The 12,789-nt window shown below is 58.4% G+C and overlaps 1 protein-coding gene across 1 annotated transcript; it reads right to left on the bottom strand.

Annotated features, from left to right (window-relative positions):
* Positions 1-1,498: 1,498 nt before the first annotated feature.
* Positions 1,499-11,535, bottom strand: ANGPTL4 (angiopoietin like 4). The gene is made up of 7 exons (XM_069877824.1): positions 11,047-11,535; positions 9,459-9,569; positions 8,817-8,949; positions 4,357-4,470; positions 4,176-4,271; positions 3,602-3,877; positions 1,499-3,096 (listed from the first exon to the last, which is right to left on the bottom strand). Exons 1-7 carry the CDS (start codon positions 11,533-11,535, stop codon positions 2,915-2,917), a joined length of 1,401 nt encoding a protein of 466 aa, XP_069733925.1. The 3' UTR covers positions 1,499-2,914.
* Positions 11,536-12,789: the final 1,254 nt, after the last annotated feature.

Genomic DNA, 12,789 nt, shown 5'->3' with positions numbered 1-12,789 from the left:
CAGGGGACAGGACGAGAGGGAATGGCCTCAAGCTCCACCAGGGGAGGTTCAGGCTGGACATCAAGAAAAAATATTTAACAGAAAGGGTCATTGGGCAGTGGCAGAGGCTGCCCAGGGAGGGGGTTGAGTCACCTTCCCTGAGGGGTTTAAGGGACGGGTGGATGAGGTGCTGAGGGACATGGGTTAGTGATTGATGGGAATGGTTGGACTCGATGATCCTGTGGTCCTTTCCAACCTAGTGATTTATGACTAACTCCTTCTGCAGAGGGACGTGGAAGGGCTCCAGGACGCCACACGTATGAGACCATGGTGCAGGGACATGGAGATTTGCATGGCTGAATAGCGTGGGACAGAGACACGGAGAAAGCAGTAGCTGCAGGTCCCAGGGTAGGCAAGATTCCAGACATTTAGCCTTTCCTGGCGGGTATCACCCTGCAGCACCTCCTGTAGATGCTGGGAGCAAACCCGAGATCTGCCTAACCGCCCTGGCAATGAATAAATCCAGCAAAGCTCATTCCCTGGTCTCTATTTGATGTATGAACCCCACCTCAGTCTGATCATTTTAGCATCCAGACCAAAACGTAGCACTCCAGTATCTGCTGGTGCACCCAGGCACACTTTGAGTTAAGCAAATGGAACATTAAAAATGTATTTCTGAATGCAAGAGGGAGCAGACAGATAGCACAGAGCTAGGTATAATGGCCTGTTTGTGCAATCGTGCTTGAGGCTATCATTAACCCCAGTTTTTTTCACAGGGAAGGAGGGCAGACACAGGAGCTGGGGCCACTTTTAGGTCCATCAGGTATTTATACAGCTGCTCCAGGGCACTGCTATGTCTATGCTTGTCTCTTCCTTCTGCAAGGAGCAATTTTAGCTCCCCTTCCCTCAGCAGCAGCACCTGTATCAGACCACATGAGCAAGGCTGGAGTTTAACCCTGTCATCATCAAGGCTCCTGCTCCATCCTCAGTTCATTTCCTGCTGACCTGCGTAATCATTCCTCAGAAGCTGCAATAAAGCCTTCTGGAGGTGACTCTGCATGCATTATAAGCAGGAAAAAGACTACTGCTTGTCCTGATAAGCTCTGACTTTAATCCATCGAGATCATTTAGACCTCAGCCTCTGCTCTTGTTCAAGGCAGTGGGAGGGGGTTTTCCAGCCAGCTACAAGAAGTATCTCCCTGGTGCAAAGGTCCACATCAAGGAATAAGAAAAGCCAGCTCATCATCACTTGTAAGCTTGCTGCCCCAGGGCTCGACTTCCAGAGAGAAAAAGAAATTTAAAGTCCATAAACTTCAAAGAGACTAAAAGCTGCTGCTGGGGGTTATGGCAGAGATTGATCCAAAAGGTCTGTAAGGACAGAGCTGAAAATTGAGGCCAGAAGGAAGCACACTGCTCAGGTCAAGCTCCCAACAAATGAAGCTGCAGAATCCAGAGTCCTCACATAGCTCCCACACATACTTACTGGTAAAACGTCAGGCAAATAACCCAGGCAGGGCAGTTACAGGCATGTTTTTATTAAAAGACATCTTCAGAAAAGATACTTTAGTAAAAAAAAAAAGTTTAAAATACACAGACTACAGTTGCTTTTTTTCCTTCCCAGCATCAACACTTATAAATTACACCACATTGTTATTAACACTGCATTTAAATATGGAAACAAATTAAAAGAGGAAATTCATTGACAAGATCCAACATCCTACAAACAACTATTTACAGCTATTAGCAGCTAGGAGCTCTAGCACAGTAGTCAATATGACTTCAATAGGGCAGGATGCTTGGGAAGCCCCAAGACGGCAGCTTGGCCCGTAACAGTTTTCAGGGACCTGTTTTGCCCGCCTCTCCCCCGATGCTGATCCCAAAGGCAGAGGCAACGCCGTACATCAGGGTGCACACCCAACAAGGCAGTGTGGCTCTTGCCGAGAAACCCTGTTGTCCTGTTGTCCCATGCCTGTTAGAGCATGTTTTGGGACACACGTGCAGGACGGTGCTATTCACTCCACGAAGTGCAGGGAGGCTTTTGGGAGAAGGCAGCCCTCCAGGGGATTTACAGCTGACAGCAGGGCTGGTCCTGCGCAGGGCAGTCACTGCTTCGTACCTGTGCTGTCCTAGTGCTCATCCCAGCCACCCCCAGCAACACCATGAGACTCCAGGCAGATCTTAAGAGTCAGTTCACCAGGATCTGGCCCCTGTGTGACCAGCTGCAAGATCCCACCCCTCATCTCCTGGAGCTGGAAGTGGTTTCCCCAGCCCTCTGCAGACTCCAGCACAGCCACAGGGCTTTGAAGCTGTGGAGGCCAGGGACACCAAGTGAGCCTGAGGTTCCCTTCTGCACAGGGTGTCCTTCAGCCTTCCCACCATGACCATGTTCTCAGCAGGCTGAAGTCACCAGAGCAGGGGCTGTGCAGATGGAACTGCCCGAGGCTCACGGCCCCACAGCTCCAGCACGGAGGTTTGGAGGCTCTTGCAGGAAGGTACAGAGGACATCATTTGGGAACGACAGTGAGACAGGACACAGTGAGGCTCTGTATCCAATGCTTGGGTCCAGGGTTGCAGAACACTTCATGTGGTCCCCTTCCCCCCAGCCCCAGCTTAACAAAACCAGACAGGACAGAAAGCACCAGACAACTTGAACTTGCTGCAGCGGCATGTGGTGGGTTGGAAGACCCATGTGCATGCTCTGGAGGTGGACATCCCTGCTGGTAGCTCCTCTTGTTTGGGAGCTCCTGTCCAGCTGTTTCAGCAACATGGAGATGTCTTACAGTGAGGAGCTGTGCCGTGCCACTAAAGGGCTGCTAACCAAGAGAAACGCCCCTCGGGGGGCTTCCTGGGGAGGGTGGGTTTGTGTTCTGTAAACACCAAGTGATGGAGCTCAGGTCTGTGCTCCACAGAGAAGGTCAAGTCTCAAGTGACAGCTTTAGGGCTCTGCTTCCAGTGCTGCAGGTTGGATTTTCATGGTGGTTGACTTCAGCGGGTAATACCTGCCTTTCCATGTTTTCCAGAAGATGCCCTGCTTGCGCTCATGCCTCTGGCGGGGAATGGAGCGGAAATACTTCCCATTGAGGTTGGCATGGCCACAGGTGCTGAACCACCAGCCACCTACAAGGCAAAAGAGGCAGGCTTAGCCCAGAGCTCATCCAGACCAAAACCAAACCCAGGTTCCAGCCAGCTGCTGCCCCCACTTTCTCCACTTCCCCAGGGCTCCAGAACCTTACAAGACCACCTCTCTCACACACTAGAGGACTCCCATGCACTAGGAAACCTTTACACAGATCCCGTATGACTTCAGGATGGATCTGCAAATCCCTGCTGCTCTTTCTTGCATGCAAAATCCCCTCAGCAGCCCCATCTCAGGCCTGGGGACTAGCCTCTGCCTCACTGGAAAGGTTCCCAAGCAAGGTGGCAGCCAGCAAAGCTGTTGGCAGGAGAGATGCTTGGGCCAAAACCCAAATCATGAACCCCTCCTCGGTTTCAGCTTCCCCTCCCTGTTCCCTGCATGGCTCAACAATCAGGCTCAAAGGGCTCCAGTACCACAAGGTCACTGCCCCAACTCACAGCCTCCACCAGACAATGGCCTGAAGGGAGGGGAAGAGCTTGCACTGACCTGAGAGGTGTTTGGCACAGTTTGTGTCAGCTTTGAGGTCGTGGTCTTGATCCCGAGTGGAGAAGGGCAGCTGTCTGAAGTCTCCAATGGCATTTTCCAGCTCTCCAGACAGAGGTCCCAGCAGATTGAGCATGTAGGCTGTGCTCTCGCCACCAAGGCTGAAGACAAACTGAACCACCTGGGAATTTCCCTCCCAGTCTTCCAGCTCAATCAGAAGATTGTATCTTCCCTCTTGGACAAGGTGATGCATCTTCTCCAGGCCCAGCCAGAAGTCACCTGAAACAAGATACGTTGGCTGCAAGGCCACAAACATGCTGTGCAAACTAGACATGTGAGCAGGCTCCAGAGACAAACACAGACAACCCAGGACACAGCAGCATTTGAGTCACCATCTGGCATGTGCCAAAAAAGACAGGAAGACCAAGGACTCTTGCTCTGCAAGCAGTGTCCTCCCCCTCCTCAGCCCAAGACTGTGCTCTGGCACACAGAGCTCCAGGGGCCAGTAAAGGGGAATAACTTGCGCTAAGATACCACCTATCCCACAATAAGGAGATAGACACCATCATCCACCTACCATGAAGGTCTCCAAAGCCATTCTTGTAGGCATCCCAAAGCCGGTCAAAATCCACAGAGCCATCTGCACGCCTCTGGATCACTGTCCAGCCACCTTCTGTGGGGAGAAGCCACAGTCATTTTGGATTTACTACTTACAAGACCAGTGGGCAAAGTCCTGAAGGACACCTCCACTGCTTTACCTGCAGTCATATCACAGTAGACTTTAAAGGGCTGAGACCCTGCAGGCTGCACCTGGAAAACACCGCTGCTTTGCTGCCCAGCCAGGAAGAGCTGTTGGCAATCCTCTGGGATCTCTGCAAGGGAAGCAAACAGCGGTTGAGAAGATGGCCCCACATCCCAGTTCCTCAGCAGGTTGCTCTCACCACAGCAGTGGCACTTGCAGCCCTGGCCATGAGCCCAGCCAGCTGCATGCAGTGGTGGCTGTGGCTCCGGCCACGTGCTGGAGATGACGGCCTCTGACTCCAGCATCCGTAAACACTGTGACCCCGGATCTTCCCATTTATCCAAACGCAGCTCCGTGGGCTTACGTCCAAGGCCAGGCTGGGGTGACCTATGCTGGAGAACACAGCTCCCTGGCGAGGAGATACCGAGGAGCTTCCCAGCTCCCTCTGTGCCTGCAGCGGACAGGAGCAGCCCGTTTGGGGCTGGGCAACGCCAGGACCAAGCATCCCCACCCCGAGGCTGAAGCAGTCTCGAAGGACCTCAGGGGCAGAAAGACACCCCCAGGTCCTGACACCAGGAAGGTGCCTGAACATCCAGCATGCGACCCCTTGCTCCTGGTGGCTCCAGCCAGATGTGCTGCTGGGCAGCAGGCCACCAACAGGCATGGGGCCAGGCTAGGGTGACCCTTTTGCCCCAGACACACCGACCGGGGCAGGGAAGCGGTGGGTGGACCACAGGGAGCCCCAGCTCATTGCACGAGTGAATTGTGTGGGGTGAGGCCACCCCTCAGCTGCTCCCATGGCCCCGTGCCGGCCAGGATCCCACCTCTCCTTCCACCCCTGCAGGACTTTGCCCGGAGCTGCCAGCAAAGCACCATTTCAACAGGGCTGATAAAAGTCCATCCAGGCACCACCACCGGCAGCGCTCAGAGATGAGGGTGGGGGGAAACCCATTCCAAAACCCGAGTCAAGAGGCCACAGGAGGGTGAGCAGGGATGTCTGCCCTCGGGGTGTCGGCGCAGTCAAGGGGCTCTTTGTCAGCCAGGACAGGTGCCCCCATTGCCCCCAGACAAAGGGGATCTGTTGTTCCCACATCAGGGCGGGATGGATTCTGGTGGCTCACAGCTGCTGCCCACACAGCCCCGAGACAGACGGGTGGAGAAGCCTGAAGACCAGCCATGGGCTGTGCTGGGGGCTGGCTGCCCCCTAGTCCCTCTTCAGGGTCCCCCTTGCAGGAGCTGGAACAGTGATGTGGGGCAGCAGCGGGGAGAGAGGCTGTCCTGCAGCCACAGGGCTAAACATGGGGCACAAGGGGGAAAATGGGACCTTTGGGCTGCCAAAAGCAAGAGCAGCCCCCACAGGGCATCACCCCCCACCACTGTCGAGCACTGATGCTGCATCGGGGTGAAGAGCGGAGCCACAACTAGAGGAAAGGTCAGCACAGGGGGACCCAGGGGATGGCAGTGTGACCCCTGCCACCACCTTTCACCCAGTTCCCCTCCCCAGATCCCCGTGAGCTTCCCCCCTCCTTGGGGTGGGCAGCCCCTCTCCCACAGCCCACAGCCCCGCATCCAGCATCCTGCACCCCCCTCAGCACCCAGGGCTGGTGCCACCAAGCCCACCAGCACACCCAAGGGACAAGCACGCGGCCCCCCTCAAGCTCGTGCACACACGAATGGAGCAAGTGCTCTGCATGAAGGATCAATACCACACAAAGCCGCTCAGCACTGCAGGGAGGCCAAATGCATCCCCCTGTATTGCCACTTCCCTACAGCCAGGGATGCCAAAGGAGGCTTAGGGGAAGGAAAACCCAGGACACAACCCCACAAAAGCAGCTGGGGCCACCCTAGCTCACAAGCCCAGCAGCAGAGGAGAGCTCGCAGAGCTCCTCACCCACCACATCTCCCAGCATCAGTGGGATGGGGCCCAGGCGGATGCTCAGTGGCAGAAGTCAAACCCAACCCTGTCTGGTTTTTCCCTGGGCCCTGGCCACACTCCCTGCACTCGTCTCTTCTGTTTTGCTGCTGCACTGGAGCCTTTGAAGCAGCTGAATGAGATGCAGCTGCTTGAACAGCTTCCACTCAATCTTTTTGTTTGAGGAACACGCTCGTTAGTTCCAGTTCATATTGCACATCCGTATGGCACCAGCAGAACAACAAGACCTCCTGGCTGCTCTGGATGTTTTCCTTTCCCTCCCCTTTTATTGAGCCAAACAAGATGGAAGAATCAACACGGCTGGCTCGAGCTGCCCCAGGCACGGTACCCTATTTACCCAACAGGATCTCCAGGCATGACAGGAGGTCACCAACCTGGGATAAACACCCTTCCTTGCGGATGGCAGGGCGTGCCTGGAGCTGTTTGCATCGCCTCACCCTCCCCAACCCAGCCCAATTATTTTGGAGTCCCAGCACCGCAGGGAGAGCGAGTGGGGCTCTGCCTTTCCCCTACTCGGCCAGCTGCCAGAGCGCACAGGCTCTGCCTAAAGACGTGATCCTCTTTCTGCAAGTGATTAAACCTTTCACTCTCCAGGCTGCTTCAAGCCTTCAACTTTCACATGCTTGGCCCTGTGCCATCTCTTGGCCTGAAAAAACTTGTGCTGGCTAGATGCAAATAAAAGGGGCTTTCTGAAAGGACTGCTGGTGGAGTTCATCACTGTTCCCCATGGCCCTGCCGGCACCGCGGCTCTGCTGACAATGGGAAGGGAGCTGCCAGCACAAGCCTTGCCGGCACTTGCCTGCTCTGAGAGCAGCCACAAGCCTCCCCAGGCAGAGGGCACGAGGCTGGCCCACCAGATATTGTTGTGCTTTAAGATTTGCCAGCAAACTCTCTTGACTTGCTAATGAGAGGAAGCCAATTTGTCTCCTGTCAGCAATACCAACAACAGGGATCGGGCAAGAGAACATGGAGCTCGTGGCTCAGGCGGGTGGGAGGCAGTTGGGATGCCCAGGGGCTCCCACCGGGCACAGTGTGGCACGAGAAAGGGCTGAGCTCTTGCACCCCCAGCCTTGCAGCATCCCCAGGGGCTGGGGGCCCTCCCTGCCTCCCACCATGCTTCAAAGTTTGCTGCACCCAGCACCCACGAGCCGGTACAGAGCCAACAGCACAGCCTACGTCTGCCACCACTAGGTAGCAAAGACCAAAAATCATCTCCCTGCACCCCACATTCAACATAACCTGAGAGCAGAGCTGCGGGGGGACAGGGTTAGTTGGTTGCACTGGGTCAACTTTAAAGGTCCCTTCCAACACAAATGATTCTGTGACTCTACAACATGCTACTGAGGGCAGAGCTAGGAAAAAATTGGGGGCAAAAGAGGTTTTGAGACAATTTTCTGGCTTGCTAGTGCTGCTTTCACTGAAGGGGGACTCACATAGCCCTGCTGCAGCCCTATCGAGCTGAGCAACAGGAGTTCGGAGCCCTGCATCCCATCTCTTTCCTCATTAAGATCAAGTCTCCAGCCCTTTGTTCTGCCTGCACTGCTTTCAGGCAAACCGGTGACAGCTCCAGGCTCCCCATCCAAGCTACCGTGTGTGTTTCCCCACAGCTCTCCCTGCGTTAAGCCCTCAGCAGGATTTCCCTGTGCACCCTCACCCTGCCTGGTTTGTTTGGCTCGCCCTGGACATCCCCAGACAGCTGCACAGACTGAGCCAGCAGCTATTTAGCTGACAACACAACAGCAGCTGCTCCTGGCCAGCAAACCCTGCGGGGACACCAGTTCCTGTCCAGCAGGGAGGGAGGCTGCAGGACACGCAGCTGGGGACTCCTGCTCTGCTGCCCTTCACTCTGCAGGAGCTCCTCCAGCCCCCTTGCCAGCAGGGAGGATGCTCGTGGCTCTGTCTGGATGCTCCAGAGACAGCATCCTCTCGCCTGCGCTGGTGTGTGTTTCCCAGGGCTGCAAGTGTCCCCTGCCTTCACTGCCCGGGTGTTTGCTGCAGCTCAGCACCTTCTGCTAAGGACAGTGTGAACCAAGGCACTTGTCTTTCACGTCTGAACCCTAAATATGAACCAAGGAATATTGATCAAGCACAAGGATCAAGCTCTCCTCTCACAGCCCAGGGCTCCCTCATGCTCCCCTCTGCCAGCAGAGAGACTGAGCAGCAGACCCTTCCTGCTGAAGTGAGATCAGGTGAACAAGAGTTAATTCCAAGGAGCAGAAATCCTCCTTTCCTGCCTGCATCCACCCGCCTCCACCTGCCAATCCTCTTTGACAAATACAATACGTTCTAGCAGTGTTTGTCCGCTCCCCATTGCATTCTTAATTTCAGACAGAAAAATTCCTCTTAAATCTCTACATTCCTGCTGGCCTAACGCTGATCCAGGAGGCTGAGATCCTGCCGGTGCTCCAGATCCCCCCAGCCTGGCGAAACTCCCAAGCTCTGGTTTTGCAAGCAAATCCCACATCCTGACTCAGGACAACTGAGCCTTTTGTTTGCAAACGGTTGCGGTGCTGCAGGTTTGCTGTATGCAGGCAGGTACTCACTCTGCGTCAGCACGGGCTCCCCGCTTGCATTCTGGCTCTGGTTAGTGAGGCTGAGGCTCTTCTGCAGGTTTATCTTCCACTTTGGAGACTGCGTTTTGTTGTCCTTCAGGTGTAAGGGGATCAGTAGATTGACCTAAAAAAAAGCACCAGTCAGGACAGTTTTATCTCAGCTTGTTCTCAATGCTGCTGCTCAGGGAAGTTGATCAGCCAAGGCGCCAGCCACTCCCCTGTGACCACAGCCAGGGCTGAAATGGCCCAGAAAACTCAAGGAACAGGAGATACCCAAGGCTGGCAAAGCCAGAAGTGATTGTGGTTTTTCATGCCCATGCTAATGAGTTCATTCTGCAGATAAACTCAGAAAGAACACAGAGAGGCTCTGTTCCCACACACCAATTCTGCTTATTGCTCTGTGCAAGCACTGGGGAAGCTCCCAGTGCGAGTCTTTTGCTACCCTTGCACCAACACCACAGCACAAGAACCAGGGCCACAGACTTTGTAGGGTCCCCAAAGCCCAGGAGCACTGGCACGGCTAATTCTCCTGTTGCCAGAGCACTGGGCTGCTGGGATGGCTCATGCCGAGGTCCGCACAGCACTCAGTACCAGGCTGTGGTCCCCCAGCCGCGGAGTGGGATGAGAGCTCACCTTGCTCTGCAGGCTTTTAATCTGCAGATTCTGCTTGTCCAATTTGTACTGCTGCTGCTTGATCTTCTGCAAGAGCTCCTCAATTCGCACGTTCTGTGCATCCATCAGGGACTGGGGGGGGAAGAGACAAGTGAACCTCAGAACTCTGGGGAGATCTGGCTGTGCTGCACGTACTGCACAGAACCAGGTGGGCCAGTTCCCCCACCGCCAGCAAGGCTCGTCCCCACGGATGCTCCTGGTGTCCCCAGGACCATCAGATCCCCCCACTGCCCTCCTGAGGCCAATTCTCACTTGCTGCTCCCAGTGCCCAAAAGTCACATCCCCCCACCTCTCTGTGCTGATCTGCCGTGTTCCAGAGGGTCAGGTACCACTTCACTGTTCCCACAGCCACTCCCAGGAAGGCAGGGACCCCTCATTGCTTCCCCCAGGAGGGTCCCAGTTCCCTTCTCACCCCTTGGGTCATCCCCAGTGCCCAGGGCTCCCCACTCTTCCACAGGTCTCTCTTGGTATCGGGGCAGGTGTGGTTCCCCCTCACCTCTCAAGTCACTCCCGGTGCCCAGGTCTCCCCCTGCTCCCCGGGTCCCCAAGTGGGCTCTAGACCCCTTCACCCCTTGAGTCGCTCCGGGGGTCCGGGTACCCCCCTCCTCCTCTGGGTCTCTCCTGGTGCCCAGATCTCACCCACTTCCCCTGGGCTGCTCCCGGTGCCCGGGGCTCCCCATGATCCCTCACAGCACACAAGCAGGCTCAGATGCCCCCCGTGGTGTGAGCACGGGTCTCCCCAGTGCCCAGGCAGGTCTGGGTCTCCCCTCATCCCTCGGGTCACACCTGGTGCCCCGTGTCCCCCTGGTCCTTCCCAGTGTCCGGGTTTCCCCCAGTGCCCCTCAATGTTCTGAGTGCGGGTCCGGCTCTGCCCTCCCCCGGGTGCCCCCTCCCCAGTGCCCCTCGATGTTGCAGGCGGAGGTCTCCCTGGTGCCCGGGTACCCCCTCGCTCCACCGGCTCTCCCCCAGAGCCTCCAGCGCTGCAGGCGCGGGACCCCCGGTGCCCGGGTGGGGGTGGGTCCCTCCCGGTGCCCGGTGCCCTCTCTGCATCCCCCGGGTGCACCCCCGGTGCGGTGCCCTCTCTGCATCCCCCGGGTGCACCCCCGGTGCGGTGCCCCCTCTGCATCCCCCGGGTCCCTCCCGCGGTGCCCTCTCTGCATCCCCCGGGTCCCCCCCGGTGCCCCCTCTGCATCCCCCGGGTCCGTCCCGCGGTGCCCCCTCTGCATCCCCCGGGTGCCCCCCCGGTGCGGTGCCCTCTCTGCATCCCCCGGGTCCCTCCCGCGGTGCCCCCTCTGCATCCCCCGGGTGCCCCCCCGGTGCGGTGCCCTCTCTGCATCCCCCGGGTGCCCCCCCGGTGCGGTGCCCTCTCTGCATCCCCCGGGTGCCCCCCCTGCATCCCCCGGGTGCCCCCCCGGTGCGGTGCCCCCTCTGCATCCCCCGGGTGCCTCCCGCGGTGCCCCCTCTGCATCCCCCGGGTCCCCCCCGGTGCCCTGTTCTGCCCCTGCCCCCGTGCCTCTCCTGGTCCCCCCCTGCCCCCCCCCCCGCTCACCTGCAGCGCCCCCAGGTCCCTGGCGCTCTGGTTGCCGCTGGGTCTCGCCTGCAGCGCCAGCCGCACTCTGCCCTCCAGCTGCTCCAGGCGGCCCCGGATCTCGGCTTTGTCGGCCGCCACCTCCTCCAGGCGCTGCCGCAGAGCCTCGGAGAGGTTGAGCAGCTGCCTGCCGCGCCCCTCCAGCTCCCGCACGCTGCTGCGGAGCCGCTCGCCGCGCTCCTGCGCCTCCCTCGCCTGGCGGAGCAGCCGCCCCATGGAGCTGTTGTGCGCGCTCAGCCGGCTGCCCAGCTCCCGCATCTGCCCCTTGGTGCGGTCCACGTGCTCCTTCAGGCCGTGCCCGAGCTGCAGGAGCCCGTGGGCGATCACGTTCACCTCGTCCCACGAGGCGAACTGCGCCCGCCGCTCCTTGCCCCCCGCCGCCGCCCGCCCCGGAGGAGGCGCCGCGGCCGCCGCCGCGCACAGCAGCAGCGCGGCCCCGCACAGCCTCATCGCCCCCTCGGCCGCCTCCTCTGCCGCCCCCACCGCGCCCCCCGCGCCTTTTATCGCCTCCCGAGCGCGGCGGGGAGGGACCCGCACCGGCCCCGCCCGGCCCCGACGCTTTGTTCGCCCGCCCCGGAGCCTCGCGGCGCGTCCCGGCCCCGTCCCTCGCCTGCAGCCCCGTCCGAATCCCCATCCCCAGCCCCAGCCCCGTCCCCGTCCCCGTCCCCATCCCCGTCGCCAGCCCCGTCCCCATCCCCGTCCCCATCCCCATGCCCGTCCCCATCCCCGTCCCCAGCCCCAGCCCCGTCCCCATCCCCGTCCCCGTCCCCGTCCCCATCCCCGTCCCCATCCCCATGCCCGTCCCCATCCCCAGCCCCGTCCCCAGCCCCGTCCTCAGCCCCGTCCCCGTCCCCATCCCCGTCCCCATCCCCATGCCCGTCCCCGTCCCCAGCCCCATCCTCAGCCCCATCCCCGTCCTCAGCCCCATCCCCATCTTCAACCCTTTTCTCTATCCCTGTCTCCAGTCCCATCCTTCTCCCTATCTCCATCCCCGTCCCTGTCCCCATTCCTTTTCTCTATCCCTGCCTCCCTCCCCATCCCTGGCTCCATCTCCACCCCCATCCCTGTCCCCATCTCCATCCCCTTCCTCATCTCCATCTTTATCCCCCATCTCAATCCCTGTCCCTATCATCCCCATCTCCCTGTCTGTCCCCTTCCCCATCCTGATCTCTGTCCCCATCACGATCCTCATCCCCATCCCTGTCTTCATCCCTTTTCTCTATCCCTGTCTCCATCCCCATCCTTCTCCCTATCTCCATCTCCCTCCCCAGCCCTATCTCCATCCCCGTCTTTATCCCTTTCCTCTATCCCTGTCTCCATCCCCATCCTTCTCCCCTTCTCCATCTCCAACGCTCCCTACCCCGAGAGTGCCAAGGATTAATTCCTTCTCCCTCTAAGGCTCCAATCATCCCTGGTGAAAAACATGCTTCTTATTTCATTTGCGATTGCCTTGGACTCCAGTTACAGCTTTTTCCTCCTGTCCTGCCTTTTTCCGCCAGCTTAAACGGATTTTCAGCCCCTGTTTTTTTTCCTCTGTGGAGGAATTCATGCACCATGATGGAGCCACTCTCGGCTCCTTCCAGACAGGAGCAGATGGAGCCCTTCTGCTCCCTCTCCGCTCGGGTTTTCCCCCAGCCTCGCAGGCGCTCAGTCCCCCTTCTGCAAAGCCCATCCTAGAGCAGGATCCCATCCAAATCCCCACTT

The sequence above is a fragment of the Phaenicophaeus curvirostris genome, chromosome 28, assembly GCF_032191515.1.
Source record: "Phaenicophaeus curvirostris isolate KB17595 chromosome 28, BPBGC_Pcur_1.0, whole genome shotgun sequence".
In the NCBI taxonomy this organism is placed as follows: domain Eukaryota; kingdom Metazoa; phylum Chordata; class Aves; order Cuculiformes; family Cuculidae; genus Phaenicophaeus; species Phaenicophaeus curvirostris.
The sequence above is the reverse complement of the archived record's forward strand: the minus strand, read 5'-3'. Positions and strand labels throughout refer to the sequence as shown.

Excerpts from the sequence above, each read along its gene's own strand:
- ANGPTL4 (XM_069877824.1), bottom strand. The coding sequence starts at position 11,535 with ATGAGGCTGTGCGGGGCCGCGCTGCTGCTGTGCGCGGCGGCGGCCGCG. Across the intron at positions 4,471-8,816 it reads GGAGCCCGTGCTGACGCAGA|AGATCCCAGAGGATTGCCAA; the intron begins GTGAGTACCTGC and ends CTTCCCTTGCAG. Across the intron at positions 3,097-3,601 it reads CTGTGCCAAACACCTCTCAG|GTGGCTGGTGGTTCAGCACC; the intron begins GTCAGTGCAAGC and ends TTTGCCTTGTAG.